Genomic DNA, 17129 nt, shown 5'->3' on the forward strand with positions numbered 1-17129 from the left:
TCCAGCTGTGTTATACGATCCTTGTAGGCCCCAAGACTCTGCTGAAAAGGCAGCAAAGTGCCATTGGCAAATCACCTCCAGGTTCACAGTAGGGTAGTTTATATTTTTCCTGTTTAACTCCAACATTTACCCCTTCACCTCTGAATTCTTTGCTACCCCATGCAAAATCTACCATGATTGTGATTTACCTCAGATCCTTCTCCTCTTCCCTTTATAATGCCCACTAAGCACCCATCTTCCCACCATGGGTGGTGAAGATCTCTTGAATTTATAATTATAGCAGTGAAAAGCCCCTCTTCTGTACCCCAACCTTCCTCCTTGCCCATCATGCACTGGACTGGGTCAGAGTTCTCAGACTTCCAGACTCATATGTGCTAATCACAGCACTGAGGTGATGATGCTCCAACTATTGCAACACAGGCTCATTTACCTTCCAGAGAAGGGCAATAGGTCTCTTTGTGACCATGCGGCACATAACATTTTCCTGTTCCCTGCTCAGAATCACTTTAGGAGGCAGCATTGCCTGAGATAAATCACTGTGGTGCACATTGCTCAGGCCCACCCAGCAGCAGTGTCAGAATGTGATGTGCTCTTTTGGGGGGCAGGTATGAGTCACCTTTTCCAGCTTTGGCCAGTTCCTGGGCTTTAGCATTCCTTCCTCAGAGGTTATCTTGAAGATAATGTCATGGGACAGGGCCAATCCAATATTACCCATTCCCTAAGGAGGACTCAATCTACGGTATCTTTTGAGTAAGTGCCTGTCAGATACTATTTATATTATGGTAGTTCCTAGGGGCCACTGATCAGGGCCACACTGTTAGGTGTTGTACACACATTTAAGGATAGTCCCTTCCCCCATCTGAGTATAAAATGAGAGACAACTGGTGAATACAACACACAGATGGAGGGGAGGTAGTGTAAGAGGGGAGGGATAGCTCAGTGGTTTGAGCATTGGCCTGCTAAACCCAGGGTTGTGAGCTCAATCCTTGAGGCAGCCACTGAGGGATCTGGGGCAAAAATCTGTCTGGGGATTGTTCCTGCTTTGAGCAGGGGGTTGGAATAGATGATCTCCCTGAGGTCCCTTCCAACCTTGATATTCTATGATTCTAAGGTAGAGACAGTTTTGGCTAGAGCAACAAGCTGCTGTCTGTGCACTCCAGCTGCCTAAAACATCATCAAGCGTTTTGTAGGTGTCATGGCAGAGGTGGAAGCAGTTTGGAAGAACCAGTGTGGTAGCTTCCCAGATGTTTATAGTGAGCTCCTCCCATGTACACAGGGTGGTATGGGAGAAAGCAGACAGGTGTTGGTTGGAATAGTGAACAAACAGACAACCAAGTCTGCTGCTGTTGGTGGTGCAGAAGAGATAGTTGTGTATAAGGCTGTCTACACTACCATTTATGTTGGTATAACTTATGTCATTCAGGGGTGTGAATAAGTCACCCTCCTGAGCAACATAAGTTACACTGACCTAAGCGCCGGTGTGGACAGTGCTTTGTCGGCTGCTGCTGGCTCACTGGGGGTGGATTAAGTCGACGGGAGAGCTCTCATCCATCCGTTTAGAGCGGCTACACTAGAGAGCTTGCAGCTGCACCACTATAAGCTCGCTAGTGTAGCCATATCTCAGAGCTAAAAGGAAATGAGCCATGCTGGACTTAAATGAGTTTAACCTCACAACACCCTGCAGAGACAGGGAAAAATTATCCTCATTCTACACATGTGGAAAATGGTCATACAGGAAATCAGTGCCAGAGCCACAAACTTGAACCCATCTCTCCCGATTCTCAGGCTAGTTTCTTAACCACTGGGCTCCCTTCCCATCTATGCTAGGCAAATGCAGTCAGTTTAGAAGACAAGACATGCCCTGCACGGCTTGCAGTGTCACCTGTTCATTGTGTCAGAATAAACATTTTAAAAATATGAAAGCCTAACGAGCACACAGGACCTGCGGCTGTGTTTGTACCATGCGGAATGATGACTGAAAAGGAGGCGTTTGAGCAAGTGTCCTAACATCCCAGTACTTTATGCCCATTTTTTTCTGTGCCACAGGGAAGATTCCTATTCCCCTCTGTCTGCACTGCAAAGTCATTACAGTGATTTTGGTACATCACATTGTACATGAAATCAAGGTGGTGGCTTACCAAGTAAAACAGTGTGTCATCCCTCCCCACAAACCCCTTGTAATCCCAGCCCAGAGACTCAGTGAAAGACATTTCGTTTCCATGACTCATCAGAGGCTGTGTGTGGTAACTGAAGCTCACATTGGTAATAGGGGCTCTAGGACACAGGTGTGTGTGTAGGAGGGACTCTAAGGAAAAGCAGCAGATATCTATAACCATTATCTGAGCCAGCTGCACTTGACGGTTTTGGAAAATAAAGTTCCTAGTTCCACGCCTGGTTATGGGGAGATGTTCTCGCTGGGAAGACTATCCTCCAAAGCCTTTGAGTTCAGGAGGATCACAGTTGCTGGGAGACCCTGCTTCTGTCCTACTTTGCAATGGCTTTAATGGAGGATGATTAGTTTGTCTTCATGAGCACTTCAGCATGCTAGATGCTTCCCAAACAGAAGATAAGGCCCACTCCCTGCCCCCAAAGAATTAATAACCTAGAACAGTAGCAGGCAGACACTGGGATGGAGGCTTCGGGAAGGGGCATGGCATGCAAATGAGCCAGGAACCCTGAGAGAGATGGGCTTTGTCTTGATAGTACAAAATATTTACAATCCAGAGTGGGGGTGAGGTTTTGTCAGCAGAGACGGATGGATGATCCCCAGTAACTCCACACTCATGGTATTAGCCAGCTAGTCTCTGGCAGGCATGGTGAGAGAAGTGGGCTTTTGGGATGGATTTGAATGAGGGACTTCGAGTGACAAGGCCACGGCGCCTCACTATGTCAAATGGGAAGAAAGTGGCTGCATGAATGATTAATCAGAAAGAGACACTGAGGCTGGAGTCAGAGCCTACAGTTCCCCAGGGTGGAGCTCTGTTATGGAGCAAAGGCATATTTCAGAACTCTCTGCACTTGTTCTGCTTCTGCAGTAATGCTGATGGCATCGGGACTTGCTTCCTGTTAGCCGTCAATTAATGATGATGGACAGAGCAAAGGAAAGTGAACTGAAGTGTCATCACTGAACTACGTCCCCCACTGGGCAGTGTAAGGGCTGAAATTACTTTCTGATCAACACAAGATGAAAAGAGGATGTGAAAGTCAGAAATAATGAAGCGTTCCTATTGACAAGGGAGGTCACTTGGGGAAGGGGAATGGTACAATCAATGAAGGAATTCCAGCTAGAGGTAGGAGAGGAGGTTATTTACTATGGCCCATGTGACCCTTCCCCTCTCTCCGAAGAGGAGCAGCAACTGCACTGGCAGTTTTGCTGTTGTGGCCACCTCTCCACTGGCAGCTGCACTGAGACCCATCAAACTCATTTCATACAGGCTGCCAAACAATTGGCAGATGGTAACAATCCTTTAGTCACTATGGAGCTGCCTAGTGGTTTTCATTTTCAGCACTGAAACTTGGGACTTGCTCCTTCCATTGCTCCAACGGAGCCCAAGTCGCAGGCTTTTGCCTGAGGAGGTGATTGTGGTATCAATTAATGGTGTCGTTTTGAATGACACACATGTGCTTAGGAGACTATTTGAGAAGGGCTCATTTTAGAAAATTATGCATAAAATGAACAAGCAAAAAGAGAATTTGGGGCCAAATTTTCAAAAAAGTGCCTGAAAACTGCACACCCACAACCTTTTGTGCAAGCAAAACCCGTGTCTGTGCATGCAAAAGAGCCTCTGTGTGTGCAAAATGGGGACATGTGTGTAACGCTGACAGACCCTGGTCGTCAGCGGGTGGGATTGAACCAGGGACCTCTGGAGCTTAGTGCATGAACCTCCACCACATGAGCGAAAAGCCAACTGGTTGTTAGCTAAGGCTGTAGAGCAGACTCATTTAACTCTCTCTCTAAGTGGTCTCGGTGCCACTAGACGGGACAGAACACCACACCCAGGAGGTGTGCAAACAAATACCCATTTCTGTAGGTGAAAATCTTGTGGAATCAGTTAGGAGGAGGGCTACTTAGAACATTTGGCCCCTATGTTTTGGAAAATATTGCCCCATAGCCCTGTGGACTAGCATTGGCTGCACAGTTATCTCTGTTCAGTCAGGGCAATTATTTAGATTGTTTATTACCTGACAGACTCTATGGCACTGCTCAAAAGTTAAAAAACTAAGAATATATAATACAGACTGCTAAATCTTTGACATGCTCATGGAACAGTCTGTGCATCAGTAATGAAGCAAGCAGGTCTCTTAACCAGGACAATAAATATTCTGCACACAGATAGTGCAGAGAGACAGAATCCGGACTTCTTGGCATAAGTTGTGCTTTATTTCTCAAATACAAAAAAAACATAAATTCAACAAACAGTGGGAGGTTCCAACCTCTGAAATAATAAAAGATACCAAAGCAATGAGAGGGTCCCTCTTCAGAGTCCAGAATGCTATTGTCTATACATATAGCACATATATATAGGGACACAATCTACAGTCTCGCTAACATCTGTGTCTCAAGATTCAAGGCACTGCAATGAGTTCAGCGCGCTGGCTTATTGTGCCAGGGCTTTTCCTTCGAGCCAGTGACTGCCTTATGTTGAAGATACCCAGAATAAATCTCTTGTTGTCACAGACCCTATTTGTTTCCTGACAGTGACACTCGCTACCGGTGGTTTGTTTCAGGATGCGCTGGAGTGCTCCACCCTTTGGTACTGAGCATGTGCAAAGTTTCCCCTTCTTCCAAATCTTCGCCTGAACGTGTTTCCTTTCAACAACCTGCTGGACAATGACTAAGGTCAGCTAGGAGCAGCTGCTGTTATCAGTGTTTTAGTGTTTACTTTTCTTCCCCTCTCACCTCATGGTGGGCACAGAATCCCTCCTTGGCATCTTCCTAAAAGACATGCTCTAGCTCAACCAGAAGTTATGGGCTCGATGCAGGAAGTACTGGGTGAAAAGCTATGGCCTGTGTTATACTGGAGGACAGACTAGATGGTCCCTTCTGGCCTTAAAAATCCATGACTCTACTAATTTATAAGGAGGGTGTAAATGGCAAGCTAAAGTCCTTCCTCTGCATCTCCTGCAATGCCCTTCAATTCTGATCTGTGATGCTCCCTAGTCCAATCCTGGGCTCCCCACATAGCATGGCTAAGAGTGCACCTCAGTGCTGACATGCAGCAACCCCTGCAATTTTCTCCCCAATTACCCCCGGGTCTGCTAATGCACTTCAGCCCTGACCTGTCGCAACTGTAATAGTGTCTGAGAATAAGAACGTGAAACTGTCCAGTCTAGACTCATTCTCCGGAATGAATCAAGTACAAATAAATAAATGGCACAAATCAATCTTCCTCGCCACTGATGAGATGATTCAGCTTTTTAGTGATTCATTCACAGACATTTTGCTGACTAGTTATCAATCTAAGGACCTGACTATACAGGAATACTCAGGAAAATTAATCCAAACTAATTGGAGGTGTGAATTTAAATTGGATTGGTTAAACTGCATTAAACATCTGTGTAGATGATCTTATTCTGAATTGAGGCCTGGCCTATGTAAGCTGCCTTGCGTCGACCTAACTATGGAAGTGGCTACACTAAAAGTTTGCTCCCACCGGCGTAACTGCCCCGCTACGCTGACTTAATAACTATACCTTCACGATGTAGTTAGGTTGATGCAGTGTCAGTGTAGACACTGGTTAGCTTATATCTACTGTTAATGGCTTTCAGAAACCATCCCATAATGCCCCACATGGACAGTTAAATTGGCGCAAGCGCTCCCAGTGACGACATGCACTTCCAACAGAAGGAGCATAGTGTGGACATGCAAAAGTGATTTAACTACTGAGGCAGCTGTATGACGACATAACTTAGGTCAACATAATTCTGTAGTGTAGACATGCCCTTAGTAACACAGATCAGTTGTTTTTCGGATGAATAACTGGGGGCCTGATCCTTTGTGTACTTTACAAAGACCCCCTGCTAAAGTCATAGGGTAGGACCCTTTGACCTGGAAAAGAGCCAGCACCACAGCATACGTACCGTTTCCTTGAGAACTGCTGGTCTATCTCCTCTAGAGACTGTCCTTTCGTTTCCGGAACAAAAAGATAAATAAATATAACAGCTGCCACTCCCACTACTCCATAGAGAAGAAACATCCAGGACAAGCCTATGGCATCTACAGAAACAAGTTCGAAAGAGTGAAGGGTTAACAAGAGATAACACCATTTGCACTGAATGTCCTTTGGCATATGAAGCAAGTTGGTATCTTGACCAAACATCAGTTGTGTTCTGTGGGGCCATTGTACTTATAGAAGCCTGTAAAACATAGCAGAGAAACACACAAGGCCCGGATTGTGAATCAGTCTATGAGAAAGACAGCTCCCAACTCCAGAACTCTGAAGTACTGACATCCCAGGCTCTGCCTGCCAGAGCTGTGTAAGGAGCAGGGATTAACCTCGGCTCCAGAGGCCAGGCAGTACCTGATGATTTTCTCAGACTGGTGCATCAGACAGTGCTGCTGGCAAGAAAAGTTGAAGAGCAAGGGGTTCCAAAAGTTGCAAGCTTGGTGCTTTCCAGACTGATTCAGATTCGCTGCACTCGGCCAGTACAACATTTCCATTGCCCACATCACAAAATAACTGAATGTGAAAGAATTAAGGAAAAGCTATGGTGTTTTTATCACCATGGATGACACAGAAGCTGCAGGGAGCCACTTCTAGCAGAGATAAAATCAGCCTGGCTCCTATCAGAGTGGCCAAGGAATGGTGCCCTTTTGTCTCACCTGGTAGTATAGGAGGGTCCCAGTTCAAGGCTTGACTACAGAGTTACACACAGAGTGAGTTCTTCACACATGGGTTGTGTCCATTCTAGTACCTAACCACTAGTAGCCCGAAATGATACCCAATCCCCACACAGCATCCTGTGGCCAGTAGGGACATTGGCAGCCTCGCTGATTCTAGTAGCCTGACAGTAGAGAACTGAAGGGTGGTTGGACTGCATTTAGAAAGGCAAACAGGAAATGAGGACTATACATACCAATGAGATCAAGGAATGAGAGGCTGATCAGTAAATTAGCAGCCCAGTTAAAGCTGTTGCAGAAGGAAAAGGCCCTTCCTCTTATTCCAGCAGGATAGATCTCACTGAGGACCAGCCATGTCACTGCAGAGAGGAAAGAAGGAGAGACAACAGCATCTTTAGGCAACTTTAGTGTGAAAGGGTGTGGGAAAGTTTTAAGGCTGGATTTTACCAGGGGCTGAGCACTGGCCTATCTCTGCACCCACTGAATTCAATGTTAAAGCTTCAACTGACTTCAACAGGAGAGTGCCAAGGCTGAGAGTTTTTTAAAATCCCACCTTTACTATTTTGTGGAGGAAGAAAATACAAATACAGAGACAAACTACATGCAAAGGCCCAGGGAGAGGGACCCAGGAGGAATCTGCAGAAAAGCTCCTAAAAATCCAGTTACCTGAAGCTACATTTGGGACATAAACAGGCTCAGTTCTAAACAGCAGGATAAAGGCAGGAGACAGAGCTACATTTTGTCTAAAATCAGAGACACCCCTTGTAGAGATGGGAACAGTACACACAGTGAAGGTGTCTCTCATGCGCAGGGAGGCCATTTCCAGAAAGATGAGCAGGGATGGCTGCTCCCTTTAGACTTGGTGGGACGTATGCAGCTCAGTCTTGGAGCATCACACCTAACACTTACCCAGTCGTGTGTCTATTTTACAGGATTCTAGGCAGCTGTTTCTATTACATGCATTTCATTATAAAATAATAATAAGTACTGGGCCACTACACTGTGCTTTTTGGCCATGGAGCTCAGTGCTTTACACAGGTGGATAAGTAGTATTAGCTCAGATTTGAAGATGGGGAAACTGAGGCACCGAGAGGTTAACTAACTTACCCAAGGTTGCACAGTAAGTATGTGGCAGAGCTGGGAATATAATTCAGTTGTCCTAATCTCCAAGGGACCACACTACCTGTCACCGAGTGCAGGACATTTCAGTATATAATCTAGGTATGTTCCAGAAGTAATTCAGTATTTTGTGAAACTGTATATGATGGCATAAAAAAACTTAAAGGGATGCTGTCAAGTTTATGAGGCCTACCATGGCCCTACTGTCTTTTTACTTAGATCTTTTTAACTTCATTACATGTGGTTTCCTTTTCCCCCCAATAAAAACTTCAGTATTACTGAAAACAGAATAAATAAATGCCAGCATGCTAGCACTCACAAGCAGCTCCGCAGTAACAAATCAGGGTGTTCGTGCAAGGAGTTCAGTCAAGGAGCAGACGTTAGTGGGATACTTTCAAAGGGGTAACTATAAATAACAATAAATAAAAAGCAAAAATTATTCAATTTTTAAATTATTCAAAATATCTATTTAGGCAAGTATAATACAGCTTTCATTGCCTAAAATAAAAGGCAGCTGGAATGAGGATAGGTTAGGTGTGCTTTCAACTGCGGATTACCTATCAAATATGGTCCAGGCGAGTTATGACTAAAAGCTATTGCCAGGTGGCAAGTGACTGGTGACACCTGTGAAATGAGTTGATAATCTCACTTCAGTTCCTAGTGGATGGGTGTCTACACCCCAGTTGGCAGTAATGACTCTCAGAAGAGATGCGGAAGATCGATAGGGCCATGCAGACCCAGGGACCAAAAATTATGCTGTGAGGCACTGATGTATACTGGCCTTTTGGACAGTGAACAGTAACTATTTAAAAAACACATGAAATTCCAGATGTAGCTTCAAACCAATCCTTCCTTCTCTTATTATGTGCTGTGAGTTTTCCAAATATATTTTAAAGCCTAGAGATGGACCTGCCAGCTAGAGTAAGGAAGAAGGGAAGGCTGCACTGGACTAAGACTCAGGATATATGGAGTCTACTCTCAGCTCTGCCACTGACCTCATGTATGACCGTTGGCAAGTCACTTAGTCCCTCTGTGCCTCAGTTTACCATCTGTAAAATGGGGTTAATAATTTCCCCCTGCCTCCCAGGGGCGTTGTGAAGATCAGCTCAATGTTTGTGAGGTGCCCAGTTTCTACAGCGACGAACACCACAGAAAAAGCTATAAAAAATAACTCAGAGGTAATATGTATGGGAACTTTACACTGATGCTGTACCAGACCTCCAGTCTGCAGGGCTGGAGCGGTATGAATTCATTCAGGTAGGCATGAGTGTGGGATATTTTTTCAGTTGCAGGACCCTCAGCTGCCTTGTAAAGCAGGTGTATAGCAAATGTTTCCAGAGTGTGACGCTCAGTCATGGTTTTATACTATGGGTTATGGCAGACAGAGCATGTATAAACTCCATACTTACTTGGTCCAAATCCAATTGAGAACGCGCTCACAAAGGCCATCATGCTCAGCAAAGTAATCCAATTTAAAACCAGATGTTCCCTATTGGGAGTATCACTGAAAGGAGAGCTTGTGTTTTGCACCGTCTCTTCATTGGACTGATTTGGCAGGTCCATTTTCTGAGTGCGGGAAGACTCTGTAATAATCTCTCTGTTTCTAGTGCTGCCAAAGTCTTTTGTAAGACCCTCTGGTCTGGTAAGAGCAAAACCGGCACTTTCACCAGCAGCTGAAGTCCGTGGGATGTACAACGCAGCTGGTTGGGAGGATACTGGCTGTATGGGATGTTGTGCTATGGGGTACGAAGCATTGGGCTCTGTGGCAGTCTTGCAGTCTCTGGCCTTATCCAATGGAACAGTCCAGCTGGTGAGGCCAATAGCAGTGACGGAGACAGACATCACCACACACCCAGCAATCAATAATACCCTTCTGCCGGCCTTATCTGCAAAAACCATTGCAACTAATGTTGCAATCACCTTCATCACCCCGAGCCCCACAGAAGCCAGGACAGCAGATGAATCATTCTGAAATCCCACGGAGCGGAAGATTTTGGAAGCATAGCACAGGACATTAGGTTGCCCGGTGAACTGCTGAAAGAGCACCAAACCCAGGCCAACCAGAGTCCTGCTTTTCATGTTGTCTCTAGACCTGAAAAGGTCAAGAAAGGAATAATGCTTCTCCTTACATGGCTCTGGCTTTGCTTCCTCTCCATCTTCATGGTTCTGCAGTTGAATGAGGCCCTTATGAGAGTCACAGTCCCATAGGTTTAATACAACAGGCTTAGTCGGGAGGAGCAGGATACTGAGAAACTGTATGACAGTCGGTGCAAGAGCCAATCCAAACATGTATCTCCATCCCTCAGTCATGTCTGAGAAGATGTAGTTCAGCGCATATGAAAGTAAGATGCCCACGGTGATGCCAGCTTCATAGAGAGACACCAGCAGCCCTCGCTGATGAGCAGCCACCATTTCGGAGACATAGATGCAGCATGCCATGGACGACACAGAGATTGCAAACCCTACAGTCATACGTCCAAATACCAGCCAAATAAGTGACCCTGCCAATGTTAGAATGAGGCTGCCACACAACAAGATTAGGTTGCTGACCAGTATCGCCCTCCTCCTTCCGTGACGGTCAATGAGGATCCCACCAACCAAAGAGGCAAGGAGAGCCCCAATGAGCAGGGAACTCACAAGGATTTCCTGTTCAAAGCAGCTGAGGTGGAAGTCCATCTGCAGTTGCAGTAAGGCACCAGAGATAATCCCCAGCTCATATCCGAACATTAACCCGCCCAGGAGAGAGACTGTTGCAGGCAACAGGAGGACCAGCAATGCACGACCTGGAAAGCAAGCAATGAACAGTGGGATTTCAAAGATTCACTCTGCTGGCTTTATAATGAAAACTATCTAGTTACACAAAATGGAAAAAGCTGTTCTGATAAAAGGAGGCCCAGGTTTTCAGCATGCACATTTGCGCACCTAAGTTACACAAACAATTACAACAAGTGGGTGTACAATTGTGGTAATCATGCCTATAAACAACCAAGCATCTCTCTGGGTATGTATTTATGGAATTACAATGAGTGTGCATTCAGTCATCACAACTGTGCATGCAGTTTAGTCATGGAAAGGGGCGCACATATTTGTGCTCACAGTTCTGAAAATGTGGGCCTGGTGTGTGAATGTGAACACAGTTAAGACTTAGATGTAACTGGAAGTCAGTGATTTATAGTGGAGAAGCCAGGGTAATTCCCCCTTAGACTGTCCAAACTATTCTGTATGTTCAACAACTTCCCAGCCAGGGGATGTAGTTTTCTCCTTTCTGTACTTTTCTGTGGGTTGTGTTACCATTCTGATGCTCTAGTCCTCAGTTTGTAACTTAGAAGCATCTGTGCGGGTTCTTTTCACCACCTAGGAATTTCACAAATAAATCATCAGAGGAGCAAGTTACTGTCTCTATGTGCTGAATACTGACACCCCTGCCTGTTAACTCTCACACCAGAGAGCCAGAAAGGACCACTTGAGCCATCCTGTGAACCCTTTGCTGCTCATTACTGCATTCCCTCTAACGTTTTACCTAATCCCTCCTTAATTCTCTGCAATGGTCAGGCCTCCCTGGGGAAAATGTATTCCATTCCCCTAAAGTCCAGCATAAACTCTGACTTCCTAAGAAGATCCTTCCTCCTTATCCTACGATCATATTTTCATTACAAGGGACGTCCAATATTTTAGATCCCAAACTTCCCCATTCCAAGATCTGACTTTACTGTATCTGACTTTTAGTGTGGTAAATTATTTCCATCAGAAATTCTAGGTCAGGATACTGAGGTTCTAGACAGTGTTATGCTAACACAATTGATTGCCTTTATTTACAGCTTCCTGCACCATTATTTCACTTGTTTCCCTCGTGTTGTGTCTCTGGCCCTCCATCTGAGCCTGGGCAGGGAGACAGGACTCGCTGAGGTAATAGGAGTAGAAAATATTAAACTAATCGATTTTGTGTCCCCTTTCTTTCCTCTGACCATCCCCACTTTTAAGTCCCTTTACTAATGCTAATAACAGAGGCAGAGGTCTCAAGGACTTCCCTTTAATGTCTCCTCACCAGATAAGTGGTATCATATAGCCAGGCCCCTGTGCATTGCATGATTATGTGTGTGCAGGTAAATTGCTGCATGAGTGTGGATTATTTTGAAATTGCAGCACAGTTATGCTCCAGAATCTCATTAGCTAAAAAGAAGTCTCTAGCCCTTATCACTACAAGAAAGCCAAAGGGAATGCAAAACCAGTTTGGTGGTGTGTGCTCTGAGAGGTGTGAAATGCTCCAGTCACCTTAATTTAAGTCTGAGGACGATTTAAACTTCAGCATTAACTCTTTCACTGTTGAGTATTTTAGCAGGAACATAGAGCTTGTTTTTCATTGCTGAATGCAATGGAAGATGTTGGGAGTGCCTGTAGGGGCATACAGCTACTTGCTGTCAAGGTGTTGCTGGAGTGGTGGCTCAATCCCTCTTACCCCCTGATTTAAAACCACCTCTACCTCTGACCAAAAGGGGGAGGCTAAGAGGAAGTGCATCCTATCCCCCTACCAAAGGCCTCAGCTGTTCCGTGGGAACCAAAAACCAAAGCCACTCCCCACACTTTCCTGGATGCTGAAAGCCTCCAGCTCTGCCCTGAAAATTTCTACCAGACTGGTAGGTATGGTCAGTACAGGCAGTCGAACCATACTGAAAATAAAACAGTGGGGCAGCACAAAATAAACTGAGGCCTGGGGTAAAATCCTGGCCTGACTGGGAGCTTTCCCACTGACTTCAGTGAAAGCAGACTCTCTCTCATGTGGTCTACCCACAAAGTTGCACCATTTTAATTAAAGGCATGATTTTACACTGATTTAATTAAACTGATATGACTCTATACGTGTACTCTCTTATGTCGGTTTAAACTAGGTTTATATCAGTTTCACCTGCGTGGGCAAATGTACAGGAGCAAGTTAAACCAATAAAACCAGCATGAAGACAATATAAGAGAGATCGTACACAAAAGTTGCACCGATTTAACTAACCAGATTTAAATTCAACTGGTGCAACTTCTGTATCTAGACAAGCCCTGAATTTAATATCAGAATAAATCAGATACACAAAGAATACTAACTGGTTTGGACTAGACTAGTGGTGGGCAGTTAGGAGTAGAGTGCTTGGCCATGCCATATAATCCCTAGGTCCCTGCCACAAAATCCTAGGGCCTCAGTCTCATCATTTAGGTCTAATGCCCCACACAGGATACCAAGCCTTTAATATAGCCGATTAAGAGTTAAATTAGGGCAGGAGTGTTCTCCAATGGTAGCAGAAATTAGAACCCCTTCATTCTATTTCTGCCTGTATCTCTGATGTGACACATGACCTTGGTCAAGTCACTTAACCTTTCTGTGCCTCATTTTTCCATTTTTGTACAATAGGGATAATAATAAAGAGCTACCTGCCTGAAAGAGGTGTTTGTGGGACTTAATTAGTATTTGTAAAGTGCTTTGAGAGCCTTGATGGGAGGCACTAGAAAGGGAAAAAACTATTGTGAGAGAACCTGATAAGTGGAAAATAAGGGTGAACTGGGCAGTGGTGTTAAAAAATATTGGCTTGTAATAGAGAATTACTTCTCCTGGCCAGGCTTGGGCTCTGCATATTTCTTTGTGACAAAATCCTTAAGTTCTCTGGGCAAGGGACTGTCACTTCATCTGTGTTTGTACAATATCTAGCACAATGGGGCCCGAAACCTGATTGGGGTATTTGGGCAACACCAATGATAATCGTACAGATATTGTTCACCACTCCAAATGACCTATTTCTCCTAAATGTTGAGCTGCAGGCATGAGTTTGTTCTGTAATATGCTGTTTTCCAGCATTTGACACTGATGCTTTGTTACTAGTTTTGCTTTAATTTAAAATACTGTTATTTTAAATAGACTATTGGAAAAAAATTATGGAAACACCCACTGAAATATGGAAAAGTTTCCTCAACTAGAGCTTTATAAGATGTTTTGCAGTCTGTGCTTTACAGGAAGTGTCTATATTTAGCTTCTAATTACAGTATGCAGTAAAGGTTATTTCTCAGTAAAGGCTATATTTACATTTGTATTTATTCTGTTGCGTTTTGTCGTGCCATTTGTATTCATTATGTCACTCATGACACATGCCAAAAACCACCCTCCATGCAGTTACCTACACTTAATCACTTCTTGCACACATGTAATATAGATAATTAGAAACAATATTTGCTCAATAAGAACAGAAAGGGGACAGGGCCATTCTACTGTACTTCTCATTATCTTTTGGGCACTAACGATTTATGACCTTTGATTTAAATCCAGCTTTCTAGTCAGTCAATTCCAATGCTGTCATGGGAGCTCAGTCACATGTGTCCCTGCACTTGGCTTTCACATTTGCATTCTTCTCTTGAATCTTTACTTAATGTCACAAGGGGAAAAAGTTTGGTGGGTCTCACCGATGCCTCTCTGTCAAGTGTGCACTCGGCTCAGGTCTAGAATAGTAGTTGGTGGTGCCAGAATTCAGAGAAACTGACTTTTGTACCACTAAAGACATTATTTGCATAAGACCAGTGCCAACACTCTCATCAATGCAACTTCCTTTAACAAAAAGTTTAATAACTGGTTCTATTTCTCAGTTGTTCTGTTCCTCCACTCAGCCCAGGAAATGGGGCTGGGGACAAAGTTGGCTTTAAGCCACCTTTTGTGCTCCTTGTATTCTAAGGGCAAGCAGTGGTTTCTGGCAAAAATCAGCGCCTCTGAGCAGCTTTAACTGATTCTCTGGCTGCAAAGCCCCTCTATGGGTGTGCTAGGTCACAGTGTGAGATGCCAGTGCCCCAAATACTGGCCATGCTCCATGCACATTGAGGGCTGGCAGAGAGTGTCCCAGCTGCTTGGTTCAATGGCTGGGGAATTATCTTTCACTGGGAGTTCCCCAGGAGCTGTTTCCTCCCCGTCATATCACCAGAGTGGCATTAATGGGCTGGGGCACAAAGTTGGCCTATAACGTTTGCTATGAGATTTGGTAAAAAGATTTCTAAATTCAAAATGTTGTCAAAAATCAGTTTGAAAATTTCAACTTTTTCTGTGTGTGAAAATGTCATCGTGTTTTTCGGATCCTTTCTGTTAGCTATGTTTTCATAAGACTTCTGGTCTGGTGCTTCCTGTCCACAAGCAGTTAGCAATAATAAAAAGACAGCTACAATTCAACCCCATGGGATACAGCACCCCACATGCTCATGCCTGATTATAGAGTTCTGGCTCTACAGAGCCTTAAAAGTGGTCTGAAACTTGCCAATACAAAACAAAATGTGACTTCTATATTCAAAGGGGGCTAATGATTTTGGATGTCTCTGTTTTTGGGTGTGCCCAGATACACCCACAAGAGCTTGATTTTCAAAAAGTGCTGAGCACCCACCCTCTGAAAAAAATCAAGTCCTTTTAAGGTGTGTGAAGTTGGCACCCAAAACTAGCAGCACCCAAAATCACTAGCCTCTAGTGAAAACGGAGACCGGTGTGCTAGAGTTGGCTGTGAGGGTGGTATGAGGATTAACTGAAATCTAAATTAGCCAGCGGAGAATGAATGACAGTGGTTCTCGGCTACTATACCAGAAGGAAAGGAGAGGACTCTAGGAAATCAGTGGTAATGTTGTAATGAAGGAAGAATTTGGAGTAATCCGTAACAGTTCACTTAACATCAAGCCTGATATCCCATGAACTCTGGGACATGGACTTGAAAGGTCTCCATCTTACAAAAACCACCAGCTCCAACCGGTGGCAGCCTCAGTAGAGAGCCCAAGGGCTGAGAGGGCCACGGAATCGGAACCCTCCAGCTCGGAGAGGGGGGGAAGCTGCCCTCACTGCCCCTGTTATGGATTAGGTAGCAGGAATCCCTCCTCCGGGCTGTGTATGTGTGAATTCAACCCAGCCTCCTTCACAGCACCAAAACTCCCTGGCGGATCCATCTCTCCTCCACCCCCACAGATCCTGCCAGGAAGCACCATTCCTTAAAGGCTTAAACCATTCCCCTCCCCCGGGCGGGCTGTGAAATCCGGGTGGGGGGAGGTCACTGGGGCTGGGAGAGAAGCAGCAGCAAAGCGGGATCACCAGCACAGGCGAGTGACAAAGCAACCCCCAGCCCGGCCCCCCTGGATTCCGTCTGGAGCCAGCCAGCCCCGCAACCCCCGCTGCGCCCCCAGCCCCTCGCCGGGCGGGCATGGCACTTACCCATGGCGATGCGAGAGGCCGGGGAGTTCGGCTCAAGTTTGTTTCCAAACAGCCCGGGACAATCCAGCAGGGAGTGGGCAGTCAGCCCCAAACCGACTGATTCAGGTCCCTCGGATCATCTGTGCCTGGGGGGGATCCGCTCCCGCTGCAGCAGCAGCCCTGAGCCAGACCCGGAGAGGAGCGGGGCTCCCCGACCCTGGACCGGGGATCCACATTCAGGATCCCCGGGCAGCCAGACGCTAAAGTCCTGCGCTCTTCTCTCCTGGGGCGGGACTGGGGGCGGGGTGCCCCCCGCTCTGGCTGGGTGCCCCAGGCTTGGGCACGCCTTGCCTGCCACGACCCGTCTCGAAACCCTCCAGAAACTCCCGCCCCAGAAACTTTCCCTTCCCCGCCAGCCCCCCTAGCGCCCGGCGGCGATGAACCAGGGGGTGCTGCTGCACAGCGCCACGTTGCTACAGCCCTGCCTAGTGCAGCTGGGACGGCGGAGCCTGGGGGTTGTAGTCCTGGTTCCCCGGCCCGGGGACAGCTGCCTCGCCAAGGGCTTGGTGGCTGTGCAGAGCTCCCAAGAGCTCGCTCTGTACCTCCCCCTCCCCTGTAAAGGGGTATGCCCTGTCTCCTCCAGCACTGAACACACACTCCGACTCCGTTGCAGGGAATTATTGTTGATCCTCTTCTTTTTGCGATGAAGGATTTCTGCAAAGTGAGTTCCAAGGAGGCAGCTTAAATCTCATGCATGATCCCGGCCCTCCCTTGTTCCCTAAGAATAACGGGGCGGGGGTTGGGGGGTGTCTCTGGGTGTGTGGGGCGCAGTGGAATCAGGCTGCGGCCATTATGAATATTATGAAGGAGATTTAAACTGTCCCTCATCACAAACAAAACCACAAACCCTTGCAAAGCGCATGGCGCATCCTCACTGTTCCTCTGCCTCTGGGGTTGTATTTATAAGGTCCTTGGGACCTGGATCAT

The 17129-nt window shown here is 46.0% G+C and overlaps 1 protein-coding gene across 2 annotated transcripts; it reads right to left on the reverse strand.

The window, feature by feature from the left end:
- Window positions 1-4359: 4359 nt before the first annotated feature.
- SLC2A10 (solute carrier family 2 member 10) lies at window positions 4360-16576 on the reverse strand. 2 transcript variants are annotated; one of them, XM_054045673.1, is made up of 5 exons: window positions 16164-16573; window positions 9370-10743; window positions 7078-7200; window positions 6082-6217; window positions 4360-4821 (listed from the first exon to the last, which is right to left on the reverse strand). In XM_054045673.1, exons 1-5 carry the CDS (start codon window positions 16165-16167, stop codon window positions 4725-4727), a joined length of 1734 nt encoding a protein of 577 aa, XP_053901648.1. In that variant the 5' UTR covers window positions 16168-16573; the 3' UTR covers window positions 4360-4724. The 2 variants fall into 2 exon arrangements, 1 of the variants encoding a protein (XP_053901648.1); XR_008446793.1 differs by lacking the exons at window positions 4360-4821; window positions 6082-6217 and adding an exon at window positions 8280-8366 and having other exon boundaries at window positions 7120-7200; window positions 16164-16576.
- Window positions 16577-17129: the final 553 nt, after the last annotated feature.

Source organism: Malaclemys terrapin, chromosome 12 (assembly GCF_027887155.1).
Source record: "Malaclemys terrapin pileata isolate rMalTer1 chromosome 12, rMalTer1.hap1, whole genome shotgun sequence".
NCBI lineage: Eukaryota > Metazoa > Chordata > Testudines > Emydidae > Malaclemys > Malaclemys terrapin.